This window comes from Stegastes partitus, unplaced genomic scaffold (genome assembly GCF_000690725.1).
Source record: "Stegastes partitus isolate 25-593 unplaced genomic scaffold, Stegastes_partitus-1.0.2 Scaffold230, whole genome shotgun sequence".
Taxonomy (NCBI): Eukaryota; Metazoa; Chordata; class Actinopteri; family Pomacentridae; genus Stegastes; species Stegastes partitus.
Genome location: NW_007577961.1, coordinates 160,719 through 182,992, shown reverse-complemented (window position 1 = coordinate 182,992; position 22,274 = coordinate 160,719). Strand labels below are relative to the sequence as shown.

General features: G+C 40.8%; 1 protein-coding gene across 2 annotated transcripts; it reads right to left on the bottom strand.

Annotated features, from left to right (window-relative positions):
• Positions 1–607: 607 nt before the first annotated feature.
• ergic1 (endoplasmic reticulum-golgi intermediate compartment 1) lies at positions 608–22,196 on the bottom strand. 2 transcript variants are annotated; one of them, XM_008281331.1, is made up of 10 exons: positions 22,059–22,196; positions 13,106–13,167; positions 8,548–8,620; positions 7,997–8,091; positions 5,762–5,886; positions 5,140–5,244; positions 4,983–5,043; positions 4,632–4,732; positions 3,682–3,804; positions 608–2,039 (listed from the first exon to the last, which is right to left on the bottom strand). In XM_008281331.1, the coding sequence occupies exons 1-10, from the start codon at positions 22,076–22,078 to the stop codon at positions 1,932–1,934; spliced, it is 873 nt and encodes a 290-aa protein (XP_008279553.1). In that variant the 5' UTR covers positions 22,079–22,196; the 3' UTR covers positions 608–1,931. The 2 variants fall into 2 exon arrangements, with proteins under 2 accessions (XP_008279553.1, XP_008279554.1); XM_008281332.1 differs by lacking the exons at positions 7,997–8,091; positions 8,548–8,620; positions 13,106–13,167; positions 22,059–22,196 and adding an exon at positions 6,413–7,989.
• Positions 22,197–22,274: the final 78 nt, after the last annotated feature.

Below are 22,274 nucleotides of genomic sequence, written 5' to 3'. Positions count from 1 at the left end.
ATGGGAAGCTGGATGTGTAATTATTCCAGTTCAACCCTGTTTTTAAGTGCAAACCTCTGTGATGATCCATATGGGGGATCAATTAGCGAAACAAATAGATATTTGTGGTATCTGTGTCATTCAGTGGAGGTGGAGACGTTTGGATGCGCAACACCGCTAACTAGCAATAAGTGACGGAGGTAAACAGAGGGATGTAGGGCGAATAAAGGAGTGAGTCACACTAAGCACCTCTTATCAGTGCTGGACGTAAGCATGATGATAGCTGTGACAGCTTAACACCCTCTTACGCGCTCACATCACAAATGACAACCTGCAGGGTGTTGGCTCAGGCTGCCAGCTGAGGGAAATGAGCAGTGTCTGGGTGCAAAGTCCACTTCAACACACAGTTACAGTCACAACAGCTTAGTAATGCTGCAAAATCATCAACGCAAAGGGTTCCATTTTCAGTTTCTATGAATAATTGGTGATCGGGGCATTTGGTTATATTCGGTGTCGTGCGAAAAGGCTTCATGACTAGTTTGTGTACTGCACCATTTCAGTAAGTGATGCTTATCCTTATATAGACCTAGTAAATAAACCCACAACAAAGTCAGACAAAGCATACAACTGTAACCTCAATAGTACCTTTACTTGAGGAACACATAGCATTACAGAGTAATTTGAGACGGAAGAGGAAATGGATGGCCTTTAGAGTAGAAAAACAGGTTCTGGGAGTTTGGTGATTATCACTGTCCTCGATCAGAGAGGTCATGGTAACAGTATAAAAAGAGCAAAAAGAAACATCTTCACCCACAAGTTCTCTCCTTACAAAACCGAACCTTCATTACAATTTACAACTTCATGGAAACACAAATACCTTGTACATAAATCAAACTAGAAACTAACAGACCTCCACCACATTTTTTTTTTTTACAATCATGGAGACGGAATGGAAAAAGTCAGAGACGCTTAACAGTGTTGCTGAATTATTTGGTATACATAGACTGAAAACGACAATGATCGATGTGTTTAAAAGAATTCTCTAAAAGCTAAAAAAAAATCTACACAGATGCTGTAAATCCCATCATGCATGACAAACACAGTGAAAATACTGGTTTTAGCCACTGAAAGAGCCCGACAAACAAATGAGAGCTGGTAATAATCCTGCATGGTGGAGTAGTAAACAAGAAGGCAAACAGTTTGAGTACTGGAGATAAAAATGGAAGCCACACTGAAAAGACACTGTTGCATGGTACGAAACACTTTTACAGACAGTATGAGAAACAGTAACACTTCAGATTTGAGCCCAGTCTGTGCAAGATTTAAAATCCCAAACACTTTCCTTCTGAACTAATCATTGGCTTTTGCAGTTTTGAGGAAACAAACACAGTTAGACTGACATAATGGTGGCGATCGTACTTATTTGGATTCATTTACAGGCGAAATTATACATTTTTGTCTGTAAATAATCCATACGTGAATTAAAAATATTCCTACAATGTGGAAATTCTGTGTGGACACATGGTGCAAATGTTAAAAACTTTCATAACAGCACAAATATCTTTTTTTTTTTCCTTACTTCATTTTTTAAAAAATACCAGCTGCGGCCATCGAAAACATCAACCTGGCTGAATCCTGACCCACAGCTCTTTAGAATTCACCTCCACAGTAACAAAAGAGATTTCCTCTCCTCTCCTGACACTGAAGACGCAGGAAGCGGACATGTGATAGTCGGCGTTCACGCGTCATCAGAGCAGATCGGAGCCCGAGAGGATCTTCAGTAACGGAGACGCAGCCGTGTAGCCTGGTAGTTATATCGAGCCCCGGAGACTCCTGGTTGGTCACGGGGATACAATCTCCACAGGGAAAGTTGCTCCGAGCAGGATTTAGCTAACAGGCTAGCAACTTCGCACTTATAAATAAAAATGTGAGGAGGGGGCGGGAAGCAGTCCTCATGACATTTTTCCGATCTGGATCTTCTTCCAGGCCTCTGAAGCAGTAAATATACAGGAGTCGATGATTCCTGCGACTGTGAACGTCCCTCCGACGATGGCACAAATCTGCAAGGAAACATGTCAGTCTGTCAGTCTCTGCTTTGAAGAGCTTCATTGTTTTCTTCTCTTGGCACAAATTGCTCAATAAATGGCAAAATAGCCCCATTTAATCATGACAGTACATCATACTGACACCTCTTTATGTGCTGGAATCCAGCTGCAGCTTGACTCACAATCTTTAGCCATGACTCATAATCACAGTCATCTCCTACCCATGCCTTAAGTCATGATAAACCTAAACAACACTGAAGACGAATAATAGGGGAGCTCATCAGCCGGGAAGCCAATTTAATCCTGACTGCATCATCAGTCAGCAGGAAACTTTCCTGATGAGATGGAACAAGTCAAGCCAAAATTCCACAAGGTGAGGTGGGGAGTCGAGGCAAAAGGAAAGCAAAGGGGATTAACGAAGGTTTGGGAGGTGCAGCGATTAACTTTTTTTTGGGAAGACATGACATGAGAAGACCTTATACTAAAGCTACAGGTAGCAGCTAGCGACATAGCTTAGTTTAGCACAATATTGAGGAAGGAACAGCTCGGCAGGCTTTGTCCAGGCAAAGTAGGAACCCTGTGTCCCTTTTCTGACTCTAAAGAAAGAGTCTGGCTTTTAGTTGAACCTGTTTTGACTGATTTTTGGGCAATAATGCAGCAGTGCAACCACCTGTAATAGTAGCCTTTACACTTGCTATGGCTAATATGTTAGCTAACAGTTGCCATTGCACACATTTAAACACAGCAGTAGTAGCATTTCTCTCTTAGGAGAAAGGTCTGGCTGTTTATTAGATAAATGTTTCACTATACTAACTAGCAAGTTGCTAACTTTGTCTGGTAGTTGTTGTTTTTTGTGTTTTTTTAGAGGTTTTTGACTACATGTGCTACCTGCTGCTGTAAAACAGGGTAGAAAGATTGCTAAGAATGTACCACAACAGTTAAAGTGCAAAAACAGAGCTAAAAGACAACACAAGTCACATGAAATGTTAAATACACACTTCCATGGGAGTTTGCAATCGGGTTAACAAAGAAAGTTGATAGTGGCTATCAACTTTCTTTGTTTTTGATAGTCATGACAATGACTATCCATGATTCAGGTTTTAGGTTTTGTTGAACCAGCTAATAGAGAGAAAGCCTGGCTATGTAAAACTTGTTTTGTAACACACCCTTAGGCGCTGTATTTGTTATTAGTATCACATGAGCTGTTGTTAAACCTGTCAAAAGAGTTTTCTGTTCCCCATCTCTGCGTATGCCTTTCAGTATCATCAAAATGCAGAACGCTGGGAACATATTTATGTTCCCACGTCACCATGTCAACAAGCTCACAATGACATTGCAAACACAATGTTTAGAGGTTGCCATATACATTCAATGTCCATTCTTATTTTAGCATGTTAACATACCATCACTTGCTAATTAGCGGAAATGTGATGGTGATCCAACAAATAGATATTTTAGTCTGGATTGAAGTTGTTGACTGCTCACCTAGAATAAATTATCTAGTCTTAGAACCACCCAGAAGTGTTTGAAAAACCAAAACCATCATTTTTGAGACCTTGAAAGGCTTTAAATTTAAAAAAAAAAAAAGAAAAAAAGAGCTTTAATCTTGGACCTCAGGTTTTGTGATCTGTGACATCCCAGATATGAATTCACTTACTGTCGTGATGAAGCGGTAGAACGGCTGCCTCCTCTCCGTGTACTTGACTGTGATTGGACTGAGGTCATATCTGAACCAGATTGCTGGAATAATTCTGCCTGTGTGACTGTACGCAACGTATTCCTGTGTGGGAAGGGGGGAGAAAAGAAGAAAAAGAAAAAGAGAGCATTACAAATTTTAATGCGTTTTGGAGGTGCGCCTGGCAAAAAAAAAAACAAAACAAAACTAATTTAATCAAAACTGAGAAAGTTAATCCCATTAAGTTTAAAAAAGCAAACAAAGAGCAATCTGTCATTTCATCCTTATCATTAGTGGTGACAGCAGTGTTTGTGTCATTACCGAATTTGTTTCGGATAAAGTCACTCAACAAGTCATAAGTGATTCATTAAAAATGAATCTTGGCTGAATAATTCACAGATGGAGTAATCGTGAGGAGGCAACAATGGGTTGTGAGTTATTGTTGCGCGATGACATGGCTATCAGTGAGTTTATATAAATCTATTTCTGCAGAATCTGTGCTAATTCGCCAACACAATAAATTTGATGATATTAATACATTTAGCCTGACAACAAAGACTTGTTTTTGCAGGCCAGGCTTAAATGTGTGCCTTTATTTATGCTGTGGGAATGAGGTTTAGGAATATTCTTGCTCAGAACCCTCATCTTCACCGCTTCACAGCTGACCTGCACTGTTATTAAACCAAACTCCCAGCTGTCAGTCAACACAGTTCTAGGAAGTGTGTTTATGGTTTGTTGACATCGAGGGAGTGTTTCCAGTCGCTAAGGGGGGAGCTTTCACTTCCGGGTGAGTGCACAAGTTAACGCAGCAATACATGCTCCGGCCATATGTTGGGACGGTCACACTGCCATCGCGGTGAGTGCAAAAGACAACATATGACTCAAAGGTATGATCTCATGAGAAAGGAATAAAACGTGCAGGGATACATCACCTTGTTGGCTACTGTGTACTGGTAGGAGAACCTCTGTTTGCCCGATAGGTCTTCATACACTGTCGGTACAATCTTCAGGATGTAGTCATGTGAGGCCAGAGCTGCAAGGGAAACAACGTTTTATTACATATTTTAAAAAATCAGTTTTCAAAAGTAGGTTTGATCATGATACAAGTGGACGGTTCCTTTTTTCATGTGAGCTGCAGTGTCAGCTGTGTGAATCAAGTTTCCTGGATTCAAAAGCTGTGCACGAGGAGTTTCCTTTCGTTGCATCATACCATGTCAGCAAGCAGGCTTACATAAATGTCACACCGCGGTTATAATGAGTACATGTGCAGCGAGGATACATACGATTAGATGACAGCTTGTCAGCTCCTCCTAAAGCATTGAAGGCTCCTTGGACCTTTTGTACCTGTGTGACAATACAGAGAGAGAGGAGATCCTTGTTCAACTTCCGTACTGCAGAGCTCATCTTCCTCAGTTTTATTTTGTGTGTTTCTTGTCTGACCTGAAGCTTTTCCCCAAAGGCCAGCTTGTGGATGGTGTGGGTCATGTCGGGGTTTTGGGGCTGCGCTGTAGCGCTGTGTGTCGACACATGGAAGTTTCCCGGTACCTGAAGACACACAAACAAACAGCTGAACTCAGTAACACCGCAAGCACCTGCAACACATTTAGTTAACTAATGAGCGCGTTTAAATGCGCGCACACTCGGTTGGAAACTAAATGTTCCTCGCCTCCTGACTTCATGCGTTTTACATATTTCCAGCTACCCAACGAGCAAAAGTGTTAAACGTCCAACTGCTGGGTTAATCATTTTAAATGTAGTGGAAAGAGTGACGCACAAGCGGGAGGTGGGACAAAAAGAGCTTTCACAGGGCTCAGGCTCTAATGTCAGATGTAACTGAACCCCCTGAGCTCTTCCATTTAAGATAATTCAATTTAGACTAAAGGAGGAAGTCCAAGATAAATATACAACATATAGTCCAGGATTTTATGCCACATACAATATCATGCCTGTTATCCAGCCCTTCAGAATGTAACTACTGCACAAAGAAGCAAACTCTTCTCCACTTTATGAAGGTAGTAAAGGAGAATTCATATAGCAAGTACTGAATAGTCTTTGGCCTTACTTTGTTGATGGTGAACTCTCCCTCAAAGCGACAACCATCCCCCTGGTTGAGAGGAATCTTCATGGAGTTGTCTATGTGACCGACTTCATGGCGGCCCATCTCATCTTGGATGTCCAAACCCACCACTAAAAAAAAAAACAAAAGAAAAACAGACACATGGGAGACATGATGAACCAAAATATTCCACAGTTTCTGCTGCTAGTTCCAAATTTTGATTTGTTTTTGTGCCGAGACAAAGCAATCAACAAAAATATCAGACACAATTCTTTTTGTTTGTTTTAGTGACTAATCCAGCCTAAAAAGTGTAAGAAAACACAGTTATATTCCCATCATGATGTCCTCAAATTGCTTGTTTTATCTGATTAATATTTAACAGTGATGCAACAAAAAGAAAGAGTTTTTGTTTGACTGCTCATCTTATTGATCCAACATTTGCCTTTGACTTTATATGGCAATCTTTTGCTCTACTTTGGCCGGGCTCATGCGGCCCACGAAATATTGCACCAATGTTGAGGCAAACATTATTATAAACTGCAAAACCAACAATTTGAAGACATCACCGCAATCCGACAGGCACATTTCCAGATATTCTTAAATAAAAGTCAAGTTTAGACAAGATAATTGACATTGAGAATACTCATTGTTTCTTACATTCAATACCCAAACAGGCAGAAAGAGGAGATAAAAGACAGAAATTCTGAATATCGCTGCAGAGAGTGACCCACAAAGTAAACATACAAAGTCCAAACAGACCACTTATCATCCCGTCACCCCCTCTCTCGCTCTGTCTGTGTTTTTCCATCTAGACTTTAGTGACCCCCTCCTCCCCTCCTCCCCTCCTGCAGGCCGCTGTATGTTGGCACACTGGCAGTCGCCTATTTTCAGAGCCTGCCGGTGCTGTAGCCAGCAGCGGAGAGAGAGGGAGGGATGTCTGCCGGATCTGTGCTAAAACCCCCACATGCCGTCTGTCTGACCTTTGACATTCAAGACAAGTTTGAACCCCAGATCCCAAAATACCATGCGCAAATATAAGCGAAGTGCGCCAATATGTGTGTGTGTGAGGGAGAGAGACAGAAAAAGAGATGGCTTGTTTCTCCTTTTTAAGACATTTAGGCCTGGAAGTGCGTTGATATAAAGTGGATCCGAGGTGGGGAGGTGGTGGTGGTGGTGGTTATTATAAGGTTACTACACGCGGTTGTGCTTTTCCATGAAGTCACAAATCAGGACGAGGCAACCCGTAAAGGTCAGCGGAGGGAGACGATGTTTAACTCTGGAACGGCAGAGCAGATTAATAATTTGTTTTGTTTTTTTAAAAAGCGAGACGGAAATGCCAAGTTTTCCATGATGAAACGCCGTCTCCCTCCAAGTAAATTTGCAACGGATGACAACCTGTTTGGAGGGCCGGCGAGGTAGAATGATGTAAAATATTAGCTTGCAGCGAGAGGCTGCTGAGGGACGTTTCTGCTCATTACACGCAGCTGCAGTGTGGTTAAAGCGACGTGTTTGAGCTGGTATTTAAAAGGGGCCCCACGTTTCTGAAGAAAAGAAAAAAAAAAGAAATTCTGCAAATAAACAAAACCGCCGTACATACAATCATCAAGAGCTTTAATTGGAAACGGCAGAGGGACGGTCTTTGTATAGGCATGCCATGAGTGAGCTCGTCTAAACACATGGCTGACAGCTGCGTGTCTGCATGCCAGAGGCGCTGTTGCACAAATCTGGACTTAATTTTCACACAAGCATTTATTAGCTTTGCCATTTTTGGATATCTCTTGAACCGAGCGAATGTGCGAGTTTTTCTGCGCTGCCCAAACCTCGCCAATGTGTGTGTGATTTGTCATTGGGCATAGTTTCTGAGTGGAGTCATGAGGCGCAAATAACCGGTGACTGCTCTCCGTCCTGGCACGCTTCGACGGGCCCGCCCACTTTTCTGACATCTGAGTACAGTAGACGAGGCGGCAGAGGCAGCTTTATGTCAAACGCGCATCGCAGACGCGTGGCCGCACGAGATTTAAACAGAGGATGCCACAGCACAACAAATCACGACGCAGTTCACTTCTGCAAACACGCTGCGTTAAATAAGGGCACGGCAAGCATGCTAATGTCTGAAAAAGGAAAAACTGGTGGTAAAAAAAATGAGGAATTAAGCAATATAAAAGAGAAAACACACAAATACAAAGTGTAATGTAGAGAAACAGAGAGTTGTATATGTGTATATATTATGTATATACTCACAATCACAGTGCAAGTTTGGCAAACTGATGTTTAAACTCACATCTATCTTCCCACCACTGTCTTTATCAGGATCATCCACATATAGTTCATTTACACTGTAACGGATGGAAGAGAGAGGAAACAGATCAAGTTTAGAGAAACAGAAAACTTTTAATGACAGGCCAAAAAAAGACATTTCATCAGAAAAAGGCTATTTTCTCCTCTAGCAACATGTCATTTGGACGCCATTTTAACAGTCGGGGACTCATTTTCTGCCAAATTGCAAGCGATGAGCATTTGTGTATCTCTGTCAGTGTAATTTCCTTTCTGTCACACCCTGCCCAAGTCATCCCTTATTACACTTTGCCAAGAGGCTGACGCATGCACAAAGCCAATATCCTGTGAGAAAATTGACTCTATTCATTGGTTACAACACTGGCTGGGCAGAATGCACCATAATGAGGGCATTGAAATTCATTATGAAGCCCGTGCGCCTGTGTGGCAACCGAGGAGCTGTCGGTCGCCTTGTGGGTTGCGCGCTACAGGAAATTACGAGATGCTGTGATACCTACATTTCAGTGGCTATGAATCCCGTCAGCTCAGACAGGAACAGGAAGAGTATGAAGACACAGCACAGAATGGAAACTGTGGGCAAAGAGAGGAAGAGAGTCAGAGTGAACACCTTGTTTAAACTGTTGATTTTACGTGTGTCACTTCTTTCGCATTAATCTCAAATTACACCGGCTCTTCACGGAATGATGCAAAGCAAACGAGCCGGGCTAATCCAGTCTTTTTGGAATGGCTGACCTAAGCTATTGACATTAATGAAATCACAGCAGCCATAAAACTTCTTTTTTTCTTTCCCCCCCTTTAAATAGCGTTTTTACTGGCGGTGTTGAGGCCTGCCATTACGCAGGTTTTTAAAGACCCTCCTACACTAATCACACATTAAATGCCAACACACCAGGCAGCCATTACGGAAGATCTTCTTTGAGAGAGGTGATGTCATGCCTTACTAAGTCCTACAAACAGCGCATTTTAGGCTTCCTTAGACAAACTCGCACACGCTGACAATCACCAAAAATGGCTCCCTCAGAGAAGCCGAGACAGAAACCAAATTAGGAATGATTCACCTTAAATAATAAAGTGTCTTTTTGTCACTCCGAGCCAATGTAAAGTCTGAGCCTAAAAGGAGAAGCAGCCGGGGCTGTCTGTTTCATTTCATGTGTCAAACTAATCAGCCTAAGATACGAAGATAAATATGGAAGGAACTGATCTGTGTCTGCGCAACTGTGGTCTATCCGGTATGGCGAGAGCCTCGGTCAGAAAAGCTCACACTCAGCAGGTGAGGCGTGTTTACGTGGCAACCGTCTCCTAGGATCACACAATCACATGACCTCGCGGTTGGCAGGGCGCTGCGGGAAAAACCTGTGGCTGGTGGCGACTTTACATAAGGTAATGTTTAACCGACAAACAATAGGGAGTGTCGCTATGACACATCGCTTACCAGATCAGGTTCATCAAACGACATGTACAGTAATTGTTCCCTTCAAAGGGCTCAATAACTGGCAGAGAGGATTAGTAAAGACTACAATAATGGCCTAGTAGTGATTTAAACTTCAACGCATTTGTGATGGAAACACTGACAGGCCAAGTGATTTACAAAGCCTCTAACATGAGTGGGTTTTATTTAAACTCGCATATTCTCAGGGCTGTCACACAAAGAATCGGATACAATAACACCATGAATCAGTCAGTGAAATCCGACGCGAGCCTTTTTGCATTTCCGAAATCAGATGTGTCACTTCTTTTCGTACCGTTCTCCCTAAGGCCTTGTTTTTCTTTCCTCGCATAGAACAGACAAATGAGGATTTTTCTATCAGCAGGGACAGAGCAAAAAAAAAAAAATAGAATATTAAACCAAAACAAGAAGGACTCCGGAAACCGCAAAGGCAAAACCAGAGGTATTGTTCCGAGTAAATAGCGTCAAAATTGAACCCAAAGGAATGTGCCCCTTAAAAAAAAAAAGAGTAACAAAAGCAGATGGGGTCAAATATTTGGCCTTTTGTGAAAAGGGGGAGTCGGTTTCTGGTTGCCTCTGAATCACACAAGCCAGTACGTGAGCCGACCTGCTGTGAATGAAGCAATAACAGTCGTTTCATGCCCAAACCAACCCGATGCCCTCGACCCCAGACAGTGGACGGAGACAGGAAGGGAGTCGACTGTGCATAGGAAGGACTTCCACTCATTTCCCGTTTGAGTGGAAACTCTGTTGTACACAAGTTCAGCAGTTTTATTCATTCTCTTCCCTGTCATCCAGGAAGGTGTCACAACCCGCTTTGAACTGTTTCAATAAGCGATGACGGCTCAGCGTATCCATCGTGTCATCCGTTTTGTTTGGCCTCGACAAGCACTTATCAGCTGACTAATGAATAATCAATAGCAGAAAATGACAGAGGAGCCAAAAATGTGTCATCAGGTCTTCTGCATTTCATCGAGCAGTGAATAATCAATGCATTCCCTGATTAGTCACGGATGTACTGATGACAGGAAAACACATGACGTGACAGGAGGAGGGGAAAAAAAAAGCATTCAGATTTCCACTGATGACTTCTGAGGGGCCTTCGGCGATGGAAGACCGTTAACATTCTTATCATACCAGTTGTGCTAAAACAGGTAGAGCTCGGTGCTGGCTGCCTCCGTCAGGACGTACCTCCGTGCCGGGGCAGGCAGGTACTTGAATTACAGCTGTCAACTCATCCTCTTCCTAAACTGTTACCTCAACACATCCACCTCCCTGGAACAGAAACCGATACCTCTACTTACTTTCTGATTTAAAAAAAACAACAAAACAAAAAAAACGTGCACATCAGACTCAAAAGGTAAACTGAATACTATCTCTGACGCCTCGCCGGGATTGCAAAAGTCATAAAAGCACAGTTTGCAGGCATGAGACGGTGAAGCATGTGAGCTAGAACGTCACTTGACATACAGACAAGCAAAGGTTTACAGATAATCTAAAAGATAGTAATAGTGGAAAGTTGTTGTTTTTTTTTTATCGCATTTCACAGCTTTTAGACGGTTAAACAACATGTTTCAATTACTACCTTTAAGGCCAAATTAGTATATTTCAATGCTGAAAAGTACAACATACATTTGTGCGCTTGCTTGTAAGATTTAAAAAACAAAACAAAACTGATACCACTTTCAATTCTCTATGTTAAACAGGGCTTGGCCAGCATGGCTTTCTCAGGGGAAATACAGACACGAATGTTAGAAATTAAGGACAATAACAACAGATTTTTGGAACAGTAGAGCTAAACTGTAATTGTCGATTAATCGATTATTGTTCGGTCTATAAAATGTCCGAAAATGATAAGGATCATCAATCAGTGTTTCCCAAAGACTGAGATTATGCCCTCAAATGTCTTGTTTACTCACAACCCAAAAGTGTTCAGTTTACTGTCATAGAGGAGAAAAGAAACCAGTAATATTTAACTTTAAGAAGGTGGAATTAGTGCATTTCTTCTTAAAATTTACTCAAATCAATCAATCAATCATCAAAACAGTGGCCGATTAATTTGATTAATTTAATACTTGACAACTAATCAACTACCTGTTGCATTTCTAATACATTTTCAGTAAAAAGGAAAATCTTTGTGGCGAAATTTAAAACAACACGACCTCCAACGCAAACTGAAATGCCTTTTTTAATGTGTTTTACATACATTACAAGAGAATTTTTGCTTTCTAATGTTGATAAGTTAGAACTTGTGACATGTAGCCAATCAGACAGTGCTGGAGGCGGGACATGAGTGCAAAGGGCCAATAATTAACAAATCCTTAATGATAAATATGCTGGAGCTAACAGGCGATTAGCTTAGTTTAGCATAAAGACTAGAAACCCTGGGAAACGGCTGGCTTAGCTTTGCTTTAAAGAGAAATCCGCCAAAGCTCACTAATTAACAATTCATCACACTGGTTTAATCATTACAAAAAAACAATGACAAACTCAAATGTGAAGCTAAAGCCAGTTGTCAGGTTAGTTTGACATTGTGAGCAGCTAGTCCAAACAAAATGTCACCACCGGCACCTTGTGACATCTTGTTTGCTCAATCCGTAGAAAAACCGAAGTGTAAAAATAATAAAACCACAAAGTAAAGTAACGGCATTCTGCCGTTCAGACTTGGGTCACGTTTACGTCACAGCTTTATTGACACATACCGATGATAGGAATGGAAAGAGCCACCGTGTCAGTCGGATTGGACAGAACGTCAAGTGATGACGTATAATATCACAATAAACAAAAGAATACATTTCAACTAGCAGCTTATCGAACTGTCCAAATTGCTGGTTATTTCTGATTTCCTAAAAACTATAAATGATGCCCATGTGTGATGATAATTTATCTACGACTTTACCAACAGTAACGTATAAATATCCCAACAGCTGCGGTGGCGCTCAAGGCTAAACCTAAGGATGGCTGCCACAAATGATTTCACCGCAACTCTGTGTTACTTGCTGTTAGATCCTGATCGATCCTGTCTCTATGTTGGGGATAATTTACAATTCTAAGTAGTTAATGAAGTTACTGCTGTCGTGAAATGTCCGCAACTGAGATGCTAATATGGACCCTGCTGCTGTGTGATGCTTCAGATATTTAATAAACTCCTACAAACAGCTGGAAGCAACAAACTTCCTGTTAACATTTAGGCAAACCCGAATCATTTTCTGACCCTTTATGTCTTCTCTCAGTAAGTGATTTTTTTATGGATGTTTCAGTTTGTAACAGGTGTGAAATTGGAGGGCAAAAGGAAATGAGAAAAGTGCGTTTTGCGAGTTTGGCACGGAAACTATGTTTTGGACAGATGGCCTTACGTAACTCAAAGTACTTTTGCTTGCGTGTGCCAATCTGCTGAGGCCATGTTGGTGATGTGGAAATCATACGAGGCCTGTGACTTTTACAGAAAAGTGACCAGGGCGCTCATTGAGGTACATTTTGCATCTATCATCCTAAACAGAAACATTCACGATACTTCCAATTTAAACTTAAGTAAACAAAACCCCCAAATAATGAAAAACCAATGAGAGATGCTGATGGTTTGGGTCTGTGCATGAAGGACTACTCACTGAAAGCTCCTGTGTACGTTGGCTGGGTGAGATCTTTTGGTACTTTCCTGTAGATATCAAATCTGCGGAGAGACAGGAAGAAAAGGGAACAAAAAAAAAGAGAGAGAGAGGGGGGAAAGAAGAGTGAGAAAGAAAATGGCAAATGTAAACACTACGTGCAGAGAAAAGGAGCACATTCTGTACCCGTCAGGCTGTGCGATATTACAGAAGAGAGGAGGAATGTTAGCTCTGGACCAGCGCCATCACACATAGCGGATCCAGACAGCCGACCGCAACACACACAAACACACACACTTTTTACAGGGTTACACCTCTTCCTTTGAATGTGTGCTCTGTAATTATGACCTGACCCCAACAAAGGTCTCTGACACTCCGTATATACACAGGAAATACACAAAAGCCAACATAAACACTTACACACTCCAATGAAAAGGAATATAAACACAACTCCGGCAACAACTTCAAATTATACGGTTTCATCTTGTTGGCTGGAAGTGGATTTTTACATTACAAGTATATAGAGTCACACAAGCGGTGAGGAATCGCACTGGAATTATTCTCATCTGAGTCTTTATTTGAATATTTTTGGATGAATTTAGCCGTTTTCATAACACAAAGTGTGTGTAAATCAGTGAATCAGAGGCGTAGGAAGATGAAAACCACCTGACACAATCAACTCTCTGCTTGTGAAATACTATTATTGCCTATTTGGGGAGCTGAGAAAGAGGGGGAAAAAAAGAAAAAGCAAACCTCTGCTACTCAAGACTAAAACTATTTAGGTTGAGGAGTTCTTGCGCATGTCCTTTTTGGGCAGTGAAACATTTTCGACCCCAAAAAAAAAACCTCTCATCGCTGACTGCGCAAACCCCGCCCGCTCCGTCGTCGTCTTCTCTCGCAGCCTCTCCGTCCTCATCTCCTACCAAAACACTCACATCTGTTCACATTTCTTCCACCAAAAGAGCTGCCAGAGAAATAATCACAGCTGATGCAATGCAGGGCGGGAGAGGAAGCAGGGAGGGAGGGGTTTCCCTTCCGGCCACCTCGACCCCGCCGCCTCTCTTGTTTTGCCTCGGTTCCTGCTCTCGCTCCCTTTGTTTTTAATCTACACAGAGGGACCCCTGGACCCTAAACACCTCAGCCAGCCTCCTGCTTTCCCCTTTTTTTTTTTTCTCTGTTTAGCATTAGATCACTGTGTGCAAATAGCAGGCCTGACAGGATATGTAGGGCAGACAGTGCAGAGAGGGGCTGGGTGGAGAGCCCAGGGAGTGGTCCTTCTGTAAACGGATCACTAGACCAATACACTCCCTTAGAGTTAAGCCTTAACTCGCACTGGGAGAGTCTCTGTCCTCACATCCTCTCCTGAGATCACCAGACAGGTGGAGCGTGTTGATACACATCGCCGTCACGTGAAAGCCGGTCCGGTTTAGTAGATATCCACTTTCAGTTCAAGGATTACACATTCTCCTGTGGAGAAAATACACGACCCGCGTTGTTAAGGAAACTTGTGGTCAGGGCGGCCACGTACGAAACTAGAAGTGCGGCTCTTGAAATGCTGTCATGTTTAGGAGATTTACTGAGAATAATAAAAAAAAAAGAAGCTACTGAGGTCACACATGAAGTTTGGCCTTTCAGAGGAAGGATGCGGCCTTTTAGATTTCACGCTTTATGTATAAATGTTGAAGTTTTGTACTTGTTTAGTTTAGTTGGTTTATTTTTGCAGGTACAGAAACTACCACAGAGCAATAAATAACACACAAATAATAAAAAAAAAAATACAAAACTTAGAAGTTCATCAGTATGAGATGATAAATAAAATCAGTAAAAACAATAAAATCAGTAAAAACAATTAATAAAAGGTACATTTTGGTACATTAAATTGATCTATAATCACTGAATTTCAATTAAAGATACACTCACAAAATTCTGGTGTATATAAATATATTCATTTGTCATATTTAATCATATTAAGTAGCTATATAATTCTACTAAACATCTACAACAGTGTAATCTGTCATGAATACACACGGCTATTCTTTCTGACTCACTGGTACACATTCTCTCTATTTGTCGCAATTAACATTCACTTAAATACACTCCAATTATGTGAGTGTTTCTGTATCAGACTCAATCATTATAATATACTATTAAAATAATTACTGACGTTATTTAACACATTCACTCTTGAATGTTCCGGCCACATTTTGAGAACACTACACCGCAGACTGTAACCGAGGGCAGTCGAGAGTGAATTTAGCGAGTGCCACCGAATATCCGTCGGAATAAAAAATACCTGGTTATAAATAGTTAAAGAATCTCTAGCTGTATGAGGACAAATACGTATTTTTAGCAGTCACAGTTTCCCCACTGCTAAATTCGAACGGGAGCGAGGAAATAAAATCCCACTCAACCGGTCACTTGAGACGTGGGATGGAATCTGATGCTACATGTGAACTGTAAATAGTCACAGATGGACGCACAGCAGACAGTCTGGATTTAACTACCAACCTGACACACGGTCTGGGTTACACTTGGAAGTTAACAGTTGGAGATGGAGACGGAGTGAACGCTCACAGCGTTTATCTGCATATGGACACGACACAATATTTGATCAAGTATTTCAAAAAAATTACACAATAAAAGTCCCGGCTTCTAAAACACGTGGCTACCGATTGAAGGCCGGGAATCACATGCCTTTGAGCATTATAGAAAAGCAGGCATGTGATCAGCTCATCCTACATCCTACTAGAATAGCACCACTATTCCACACTGTGCTGTACATGATCTCATTTTGATTTATTTTATTAGAAGTTATATTTTTTGGGCCTTTGACCGGACAGTAGAGAGAGACAGGAAAGTGGGGAGAAGAATGGGGGACCTGCAGCAAATGGCCATGGGCTGGATTCGAACCCACGACCGCTGCATTGGGGACCTCAGCCCCAGTACATGGGTTGCCAGCTCAACCAGTTGAGCCACAGCGGCGGCCCGTCTGACAAATATTCTGACTGCAATGCGATATAGTTTCTTTTTTTTGTTTTTAAGTCAAGCTTCCATTCTGTGTTCCTTGTGTAACAGATTGAAAACATGTGATGGAGTGTTACCACATGACTGTAACACAAGGAGGACGGCATGAATTTGTAACGCCATTGACGCGAGGGTTTAAACCCCGGGTCAGACGTGCTGCATAATGTATACTGTAAACTGCTGCCTTTGCGATTTGTTAATTGCGTTGCTTCAATTTGAAGTCGATCAGCTGTTCGGTTCTACTGTGCTTGAGGTTTAAAGCTGGAGATCATGAAGACGCTCTGCATGGCTAAAGTTACATTACGGTTGAATTGATCTTAGAGAAGCAGATGGAAAATGTGAAACTAGTCGACTAGTTTGAAAGGATGAACGCAGAAGGTGTTAGGAAGCCGGAAATGTGTCATAAGAGCAGGTTGAAAAAAAGATTGTCTTATCATGTGTGGCCACATCTGTTACAATAATTAGGCCTGATTCACAAAAAAGCCACCAAAGGATGATAAACACGACCTCAACGGTTTGGTGATGGAAGCAGCACAACCGTGGCTTAAAGCAGTTGAACTCAAAAATGTGTTCTGTGCAGAATCACAAAGTCATAGCACCATTAATCTGAAAAAAAAGAAAGAAAAAGAAAAGAAAGAAAGAAAAATAATAAGTTTGTTTTTCAATTTTTTTGTAATTGAATAAAACAAAATCTAAAATCAGCAAATCCAACGTTTTTTTCCAAACGTACTCAGATGATGCTGATTCTGGAAACAACCACAAAAAAAAAAGGCGCCACTACCGACTATAGATCTTTTGCTACCTATATTTGCATTTTGTTTCCACACTTGACCCTTGTTTGCTCTCACTTGACTGTTCACATGACTCTTGGTCACAGATGAGTCACCAACGGTGTCACAGCCGCAAAAGGAAACAGAACTGCTTGCTTTTAACACATTCAGGATCAGGGTGAAGATTTATTTTTGGCATTTTTTTAACCCGGCCTTGAGGGTTTTTTGTTGAATTAGCTTGTTTTTATTCTTCGTTTTGTTTGGTTTTGGGTTAACCGTTTTAAAAATTTTGTTATTTTTTTTTTTCTGTTTTTTGGTTTTTTTAATTTTTGTAATTTTTCAGATTTTTTAAAAAGACAACATACCTTTCAAATCTATTAGCAAGTTTCGGGACTCAGAATGTTAAAATTAGTGAAGTAAATGAACGTATGGTACTATTAACACGAGTTATTTTTATTATTGTACACATACAACAGCTCATAAATGTGTCAAAATTGGAATAACTTGTAAAGTTTGAACCATTTATTCATATCATCTCATTAAAATGTAGGCTATGTAGTACTTTCACTTTTATGTACATTAATAACAGTCCTCAATATGTGTTCAGAAAGATGGTAAAGTGGTTTTAAAAATTCATCATGAAGGAGGATTAAAAAATGCTCAATATAAATCAAGAGGGGAAAAAAAACCTTTGTGAAGAAATACATTTACGTCAGTGTACGTCTTCAAAGACATAAAATGTACTGATTTTTTTCTTCTTCTTCATTACCATTGTCTTTCCATATACTTGTTTCACCTAACGTCCTCCACGCAGAACACTCTGCATTCATGAATATTAATGCCGACTCTTGAGAGTTCACCTCTCGTTCTGTCAGTGACGTTTGTAATTTCCTGAATTACAGTCATCCAACACATCTCCCTCCGTCACACCTCGCTGCTCTGGCTTCTGCAAAGAGGCCCTCAGATGTTTTGTGATTAGTGAGGACACGCTGTACCAGCATCTCTTTCTTAACGGCGTGAAATGAAAGCACGGGAAGGCTTTTCAAAGACGGGTCTTACTAAAAAAAAAAAAAAAAAACTGCAAATGAGTCACGGTGAGTCAGTGAGTTCATGTATTCACGTATAGCTGAGCAAACCCACGTTAACGACGGCCGAGGTTCTCGCATATGATGGCGTCAAATCGCAGCCTATAGGCGACGCGTCTTGTTTTTCTTACGCAGGCTTTCTGTCATCTACTGGAAGAGCGCGTCAAGTATGAAACAGCAGTTACACAGCGCCGTCGAGATTAAGAGATATCACAACCAAAACAGTGAACGTTGGAGCTGAAGCCTTAAGTCACCATGATCTAAGCGTCATACGACAAACACAGCACATCATCGTCGAACCAAACCTCCCTGTGTCAACAGATGACATCATGTACAAGTCAACTAAACTTGGGGATAAAAGTCTTTTAGTTATTCACTCGCTCTTTCAGGGGACACAATGTTCAGTTCATTCTGGATGTGGTTGTGTTTATTATTAGAAGTTGAGACTCTCTATGTGAAAGCAAAACAAAAAGCAGATGTATTCTGTAATGACGGAATTCAAAGAAAAGACCCAACCGGCGATAAACTGATGTAACCAACACTTAGTAAGTGGGGTACACAAAGCGTCATATGTGTTTACAACATCCTGCTGCTGTCGAATCTCCCTAAAACTCCAAATGTGTAGCGGCTGAAAATAGTCCACAGAAAAGGCACAATAAACTGAGTCACCTTTTAAAAAAAAATACTTGCATTTTTTCTAGTGCCTTGAGGCGTTACAGATACTAGAACAAAGAAAAGGGTGACTCTACATATTACTGATATTTTACTACCATTTCAGTTTTGCCTCCATCCTTGTCCCGTCTGCTCAGTAAAAACACAGTCTGCAGTTGAGCCAAAAAGTCCCTAAATTTCTATCACGTGACCGTTGGTTGACTCACTGAGAGTTAACCAAAGAAACACTTTTTTTTTTTACAGAATCAATTTAGTGCAGGTGGTTTATTTTTGCTGATTTTAAAAGAGACATGTAAAATGAAAAAATAAAAATGACATGATGTATGTGACGTGTTTTTGAAGACAATAAAAACCAGTTTGGTGAGTTTATGAAATGAATGCGAGGTGAATTAACGCATTGTTGGTTTTGGTGTTTTCACGGGATTTAGTGACAATAGGAAAAAGATAAACACTGATTATATAGTTTAACCTACTTCTGGAGCGGTTTTTAAAAAAACAACAAATACACAAAACAACATTCTGGGAATACAGGCTCTGCTGTTGTATGGTGTAATCTACGGTAACCAAAAGTGTTCCACACTCACACCGGTGACTAACGCATTACTATTTTTTGAGTGGGCGTCAACTCGAAACAACTAGTTAGTTGGTCAATTGAGCTACTTCCTGTTGTTGCAATGCATGTTTTGTGCGATCAGAATCAGTGGAAGCATCAGAAGGCAGCGTGACTGCACGGTAACCTCATGACCTGCTCACACACAACCTATTGACTGCATCAGTGCAATCAGGACTGATACAACATCCTGTGTGGCAAATTCGTTCTGTCGTTACACCACGGCTCCGGTCTCTGTTAAAGACGAGAGGAGTTCAAGAAACAGATAGATCTTGCAACTGTTATTTTCATTACTGAATGATGGTTTACAACAAAAAATAATGTCTGGAAATAATGAAAAACTGTTCAAGGCCCCTCTGCTTCTTCTTCTTCATGACTGATGTTTAATTATTTCATCAACCAACAGAAATGTAATGAGCAACTGTTCTGATAAGTGATTTTGAAGTCATTTTAGTCAATTTTCAACCAAAAAAAGTGCAGAAAAAAACAATATTCTCTAAGCCATGCTTGTCATGATGACATGATCTGATATTTTTCAGGAATATCATAGTCAACTGAGTATCTTTTTGAAATTTTATTTACTTTCTGACTCGGGATGCACGATATATCGGCGACCACATCAGTATCGGCCGGTATTAGTGTTTTTTCCGATATATCGGTATCAGCACGATGAACAAATTTGGCCGATGTGAAAAACCGACGATTGTCTAACATTAGCGCCTTCGTCTCTGCATTTGATATTGCTGCTATTTCACAGATGTTTTTACTTGGGTGGTCCTGGACTTGAACGTTAAATATGTTAAAATATGTTTTACTTTTGTTATGTAATAAAGAAGACTATGTGGTCTAGTTTGGTATGGGCTTCTTTTGAGTAGTTTTCACTTTCTCACAGTGCTTACTTATGCTCATTTTTCGGTGTGAACAAAAACTGAATATCGACATATATAATATTTGTTATCGACGATATCAGAAATCTTGATATCAGATATCGGCCAGAAATTTTAATATCATGCATCACTATTTTTGACATGTTATAGATTAACCAACTGAAGCTCAAAACCCAGTGGTGGGTTAGAAAAGTATGTTCTCTTTTAAAAATAAATTTGAAAATTTTAAAAATTACACCATTTATCAAAGCCAGAAATGGTAAAAAAACAAAGGTATCAATGGATTTTTTACTTTTTGATGGTCCTTGAACTTATCATCTGTGACATGTGGTTCCATCTATTAAAAAAGTCAAATAAAGCTTAAAATTGTAACAATGATTTAAAATCACTTTATGCTACGTGTCACATTTAAAAAGCGTTTGCTTTAACTGAGTTCTATACAGAAAAACTCAACCCACTGTGCTCTTTCCACGACTGACCCCGCTGCAACCGGCAGTCACATGACTAAAATTCAAGGACTTTCAGCTGAACTGCTGACTGTATTTACACAGAGTAGAGGCAAGACAAATACAGAAGAAAAATAAAAATGTAAATACTTAAACACATTTTATATGTAAAACCACAGTTTATTACCAGTACTGGTAACACCTGTGAGCATAATATTATATATATATACTTTTTTTGTAAAACATCATCAAAGGAAGTCAACTTCTGTTCGTTTTTTTTTTAATGATTTGTGGCATTGTAACTGTGTCATACTGCACAGAAGATATTTTTGAGTTCTCTTTACTTGTAGTTGTGCTGCTTTTATAGAGGAGCATCACTTTATATACTAAAAAAATGACTCCACAGTGAGTGAAAAAGTGACTGGAGCAAAAACTCTGTGAAGCTGCTTGGAGTTTGGAGGATTCAATGAGTAACTGATCAATATAAGAACAGTATGAAAATGGAAATAATCCACAGATGTAGCTCTACTATGGCTGAGCAATGTGCTGACAATATCCAGCTACGATTTCTCTGACAGATAGTACGATTTAATTGCAATATAATTGTTTTAACTCCAGCTGCAGTTTAGCATTCACTGTGTAACATTTTCAAAAAATGTAACGGAGGACGATGAAAGTTTAAACCCTGGGTCAAACATGCTGCTTTAGGACAGCATGCAACTGTACTGTTGTCTATTGCATTGTCTGGCATTATGATTTGAAATCAAATATGGCCCAGGCTAAAGCCCTCGTCCTTATTTTAAAATTTAGGGAAAGTAATACTTTGCAGTTTCAATCTAAGGTCCAGTATGTGGTAATTCTCAATACGTGGTAATCGAAAGACACCAGTCAGTATCTAGCATTGCTCAATAGCAATGATGTGACCACTGAGTGCAAACATCCTGCCTCTGGGTTTGATTAGGGTGTGCTCAATACACTGGTCAAACAGTCCCACAGTGAAGGTGTGACTGTTGCCAAAGTATCAATAGATTAGTTAAACGGCTTTGCAATACATGTAGTTGGATGCATTTCTGTCCTCTATTGTTTCTAGGTGTTTATTGGTCTAAATGAGTCTGACTTTGCACGTAGCTTTCAGATGTAAATAAGACTAACGCATTGGTTTAGTTTACAATGCAGATGTGCAACCACTGTGCAGTCTGAAAACATTACAGCTTGATGCGCATGTGCAATCGGCGCAAGCAGGAACCAAAACTCTGTGACCAAACCTGAGCATCCCTCAATAACAACTCTGCGACAAAGGAGCCCATTCATGCCAAACGTGCAATACTAGTGTTACAACTTTGACCGGCTCATTAGCAGGCGATGCGGTGCCAACCGTTAATTCATCCCGAGCAGCTCTCAGAACACCCGCCACCGTCCCCCCGGTTCCTGAAGCCCAGACCCACCGAAGCCCCGTACTCACCTCCTGACATCGAAAGGCATGATGTCTGCACGTTTGACAGGGGGATTAGCGAACAAAGCTACAAACAACGGGCGGCCATACAGCTCTCTACAACGCTACCGGCTGTTCATCGGTACCGGGCTGACGTCAGCTTAGGACGCTTTGCAGAAGCTGATTGGCTGAGAGCTGCATCCGGTTCAACTGATTTTACTTCCGGCTTCAGCCTCACATCGGGAT

Coding starts and splice junctions, on each gene's coding strand:
- ergic1 (XM_008281331.1), bottom strand. CDS start 22,078: ATGCCTTTCGATGTCAGGAG. Junction 5,887..7,996: donor GCCAAACTTGCACTGTGATT/GTGAGTATATAC, acceptor TTTTTTTTTTAG/TGGTGGGTTTGGACATCCAA. Junction 3,805..4,631: donor AGTACACAGTAGCCAACAAG/GTGATGTATCCC, acceptor CTTCCCACACAG/GAATACGTTGCGTACAGTCA.